We start from the raw sequence: 5,138 nt of genomic DNA on the forward strand, positions 1-5,138 counted from the left end.
TATGACAGACATCAAACAAATCCTAGTCTGATGTGCCAGTAAAACTGTTCCCTCAGCTTCTGGTTCATTTTCCAGTAAAGTGGGTAGTATGGGAACAAGAAGTCAGATGACCAGATGTATGTGATGTCATTTTGTAATCCAGCACTGAAATGATGTTTTAATACTAGATGAGACAGAAGTTTCAGTGCAGCCTGTTTTCATAATCTGACATAGAAGGATCATTCACCCACTTCATCTTGGCTTGCTTTAGTAAGTAACCAGAGAATAGTAATTCTTTAGATCAGTCATGAAAATATAGTGAGATTAGTTGAGTACTGTTTTTCTGTATCTGTGTGAATCTATTCATCTGTGTTATTTATAATATTTCCTGTGATTGAAACTCTGGTCTTTATTATAAATAGATATTTAGTATATTATGTTCTTTTATTATTGATTATTAAATATATATCTAAACCTTTCATTGTACCTGGTCTTTTAGAGAACATTTTAACTTTTGAGAGTACTTATATTTATTTGGTGACACTGTGGCCAATCCTGGAAGCCTTACTGCATTGGTCAAACACTACGATTTGTATTAATTTCACTCAGTGTAATTTGGTACCCTTGTAAGAGACTTAGAGTAGCTGGCTTTGGAGTGTCCTGGTAACAGTGGGCAGAGAGGAATAGCAAGTAAATCTGTGCCAGCCTTTCCCTGGTGTGTTTCTGTTTGTGTGCGAAAATCAAATATCAAAGAGTGTGTGTGCATGTGTGTGTGTGTGTGTGTGTGTGTGTGTGTGTGTGTGTGTGTGTGTGTGTGTGTGTGTGTGTGTGTGTGTGGTGCTACATGGAGCAGGGGCACATAGCACTGGTTTCACACAGAGGGACGTGGAGGACTTGGCCTGGGACACTCAGCTGAGGACTCAACTCTATAGCTATGCCAGTGGGGAGTCTTACTGGGGGCCTGCAGAGAGAGAGAGAGGCAGAAAACCAGGACCTGGATTGAGTGTGCTCCCTGTGTGCTCTTTAGGGAAATTGTGCTTGGTGCAGAGAGCTGCATTTGGAAATACTGTGTGTTCTTCCAAGTGAACATCCCTCACTTGTGTAGGTGGTGAGGATGCAGGCTCCTTGATTAGTGGCCCAGAGGGGGGATATCACAGCTTTATGTAGTTTGTCTTAGTTGTATACTTGTGGCATATATCTCATCCTCTGAGCAACAAGCTCCTGAAGTAAACTTCCCTATCAGATAATTGTATTGAAGCAGTACCAGTAGCTGTAGCAGCGATACCAAACTCCAAACAGGGCACTCAAACATTGTACTGACAAATACAGGGAAATATAAATGTCACAAACAAGCACTGAGGAAATCACTAGGAACTGCACCAAACACAATTTTATTCTTAATGTCTCAGTTTCATAACGCACAACATTCACACTGCACTTGCAAAGACACACCTTCACTCCCCATAAACACACAGCTACCCACACCCACACAGCATACCAGTCAACATTGAGGCCTTTCCCATTGCTGTAATGGCTTTGGTAAATGAAAATGATTGATGGATGTTAGTTCAGGACTCCCATCCCCTTCTATTGGATCCAGTCCACTGCACTTACACAAGTGTGTCCCTCAGGAGGGCAGCAAGCAGGTGTCAGTACAGATTTGTTTCATAGTTCTTTTATAGCACACACACACACACACACACACACACACACACACACACACACACACACACACACACTCAAGTAAACACGGACAAATCTATTTGTCTCCAAACTGTTTTATGATACCTGCTACCCATCGCCTTGTCAGTTCACAGCTGCACATCTTGCTGCCCATGTTCTCTCTGCTTTTCCTTGGTTTTGTTTCTCTTACTTGTAATTTTGCTTTCATGTTCTCTCTGCTTTTCCTTGGTTTTGTTTCTCTTACTTGTAATTTTGCTTTCATGTTCTCTCTGCTTTTCCTTGGTTTTATTTCTCTTACTTGTAATTTTGCTTTCATGTTCTCTCTGCTTTTCCTTGGTTTTGTTTCTCTTACTTGTAATTTTGCTTTCATGTTCTCTCTGCTTTTCCTTGGTTTTGTTTCTCTTACTTGTAATTTTGCTTTCATGTTCTCTCTGCTTTTCCTTGGTTTTGTTTCTCTTACTTGTAATTTTGCTTTCATGTTCTCTCTGCTTTTCCTTGGTTTTGTTTCTCTTACTTGTAATTTTGCTTTCATGTTCTCTGCTTTTCCTTGGTTTTGTTTCTCTTACTTGTAATTTTGCTTTCATGTTCTCTCTGCTTTTCCTTGGTTTTGTTTCTCTTACTTGTAATTTTGCTTTCATGTCTCTCTGCTTTTCCTTGGTTTTGTTTCTCTTACTTGTAATTTTGCTTTCATGTTCTCTCTGCTTTTCCTTGGTTTTGTTTCTCTTACTTGTAATTTTGCTTAAATGTTCTCTCTGCTTTTCCTTGGTTTTGTTTCTCTTGCTTGTAATTTTGCTTTCATGTTCTCTGCTTTTCCTTGGTTTTGTTTCTCTTACTTGTAATTTTGCTTTCATGATCTCTCTGCTTTTCCTTGGTTTTGTTTCTCTTACTTGTAATTTTGCTTTCATGTTCTCTCTGCTTTTCCTTGGTTTTGTTTCAATTACTTGTAATTTTGCTTTCATGTTCTCTCTGCTTTTCCTTGGTTTTGTTTCTCTTACTTGTAATTTTGCTTTCATGTTCTCTCTGCTTTTCCTTGGTTTTGTTTCTCTTACTTGTAATTTTGCTTTCATGTTCTCTCTGCTTTTCCTTGGTTTTGTTTCTCTTACTTGTAATTTTGCTTTCATGTTCTCTCTGCTTTTCCTTGGTTTTGTTTCTCTTACTTGTAATTTTGCTTTCATGTTCTCTCTGCTTTTCCTTGGTTTTGTTTCTCTTACTTGTAATTTTGCTTTCATGTTCTCTCTGCTTTTCCTTGGTTTTGTTTCTCTTACTTGTAATTTTGCTTTCATGTTCTCTCTCCTTTTCCTTGGTTTTGTTTCTCTTACTTGTAATTTTGCTTTCATGTTCTCTCTGCTTTTCCTTGGTTTTGTTTCTCTTACTTGTAATTTTGCTTAAATGTTCTCTCTGCTTTTCCTTGGTTTTGTTTCTCTTACTTGTAATTTTGCTTTCATGTTCTCTCTGCTTTTCCTTGGTTTTGTTTCTCTTACTTGTAATTTTGCTTTCATGTTCTCTCTGCTTTTCCTTGGTTTTGTTTCTCTTACTTGTAATTTTGCTTTCATGTTCTCTCTGCTTTTCCTTGGTTTTGTTTCAATTACTTGTAATTTTGCTTTCATGTTCTCTCTGCTTTTCCTTGGTTTTGTTTCAATTACTTGTAATTTTGCTTTCATGTTCTCTCTGCTTTTCCTTGGTTTTGTTTCTCTTACTTGTAATTTTGCTTTCATGTTCTCTCTGCTTTTCCTTGGTTTTGTTTCTCTTACTTGTAATTTTGCTTTCATGTTCTCTCTGCTTTTCCTTGGTTTTGTTTCTCTTACTTGTAATTTTGCTTTCATGTTCTCTCTGCTTTTCCTTGGTTTTGTTTCTCTTACTTGTAATTTTGCTTTCATGTTCTCTCTGCTTTTCCTTGGTTTTGTTTCTCTTACTTGTAATTTTGCTTTCATGTTCTCTCTGCTTTTCCTTGGTTTTGTTTCTCTTACTTGTAATTTTGCTTTCATGTTCTCTCTGCTTTTCCTTGATTTTGTTTCTCTTACTTGTAATTTTGCTTTCATGTTCTCTTTGCTTTTCCTTGGTTTTGTTTCTCTTACTTGTAATTTTGCTTTTACTCATTATTTCTCCTGCCTCCCATACTTACCCTGGTCATTATTTAAAACAAGGACTTTATCTTGCTCTTCCTTCGCTAGCTCTCCTCTTCCTTATCCACCATTTCAATTTTTCCTCTCTGGTGTTTGCTTTAAGAGTTAATAATTAACTTTTGCACTTATAACACATCAGCTCATTGGAATGCTACATGATATTGTATTTATCCTGTTTTAGTGATGGTGCATGTGTATTATTGTACATGCCATTTGTGCACCAATATTTGTATTAATCTATGTATTTACAGTATATTATAATATAATGTCAATTTTCACCTGTGTATATGTATTTTCTGTTTTTTGTGTGGATCTTTTCTCCCAGGGCCTCAGCTGAAAATGGATAAAATTGCAGATGCTCTTAAAAGTTCGCTACCTAAATCTCAAAGGTCTCTGAGGCACAGAAATTACAATAAGCATCTTCAGCAAACTGCAAAACACATTTACCGGTGCAATATCCACACTGATGCACTCAGATACATCTTAAAGCATCTCAATGTCTAATCCCATAAGGCAGACAGCCTCACAATCCAGTGTTTTGGTCATAGGAGGCTCCATTGTAAGACACCAATGTCCCACTCACCACTCTGAGCAAGGAGAGAGTTATGCCAAGTTGCCTATCAGGGACCAGAATCCATGAAATCATGCACAAATTCAAGTCAGTGAACCACAGCCATTAGTATGATTTAGTCATAGTCCATGTGGGCTTAAATGACCTGAGGCATACCTGCTTGAACTATACAAAGAGAGTCATGATGGAGCTCTCTAACTAGTTGTCCCAGGCAGGTATGAGCCCAGCAGTGAACAGCATTCTACCTTTTCAAAGGCTGATGCCACAAAACAAATGGAAGATATTATCTTTCTACTCCCTGCAAGCTCTCCTCACTCTGGAGAATACAGATGTCTGTGTAGTGACTAGACATGGTTCAAAGACACAGACAGCCCACCAGCAGAGCAGGACTATAATGTATTTCACACATTTAGACCAGCTACTGCACAGAAGGGGGCAAAGGGTGGAGGTGTCACTATTTACATCACACTTCATGGTGGGTCAAGCAATATGATGCACTTGAGCTTCTCCATGTACAACTCACCATAACCAAAACTGGGAAACTACATGTTGGGCAAATCCATTGTTCAGTAAAATCAAGTCACAGTTTTTCTAGGTCAAACAAATGAGCATTGGGTGAAAAGAACTGCCCTCTTTATCTGAAAACACACACCACAAGTATATGACATTTATCAAAATGCATAGCCATCTAAATATATATATTTATTTAAATGTATTTAATATTTGTTTGCCAGGATAGTTCGAATGGACAAGTGTCCATTTTCATTGGAGTCCTGCGGAGA

The 5,138-nt window shown here is 37.8% G+C and overlaps 1 protein-coding gene across 1 annotated transcript; it reads right to left on the reverse strand.

Annotated features, from left to right (window-relative positions):
* Window positions 1–1,790: 1,790 nt before the first annotated feature.
* LOC122791515 (DNA ligase 1-like) lies at window positions 1,791–2,891 on the reverse strand. The gene has a single exon (XM_044059257.1). It carries the CDS (start codon window positions 2,889–2,891, stop codon window positions 1,791–1,793), a length of 1,101 nt encoding a protein of 366 aa, XP_043915192.1.
* Between the last annotated feature and the right edge of the window lie 2,247 nt (window positions 2,892–5,138).

This window comes from Protopterus annectens, chromosome 17.part0, assembly GCF_019279795.1.
Source record: "Protopterus annectens isolate FY-2018-M chromosome 17.part0, PAN1.0, whole genome shotgun sequence".
NCBI classification, from domain to species: Eukaryota; Metazoa; Chordata; order Ceratodontiformes; family Protopteridae; genus Protopterus; species Protopterus annectens.

Excerpts from the sequence above, each read along its gene's own strand:
- LOC122791515 (XM_044059257.1), bottom strand. The coding sequence starts at position 2,891 with ATGAAAGCAAAATTACAAGTAAGAGAAACAAAACCAAGGAAAAGCAGA.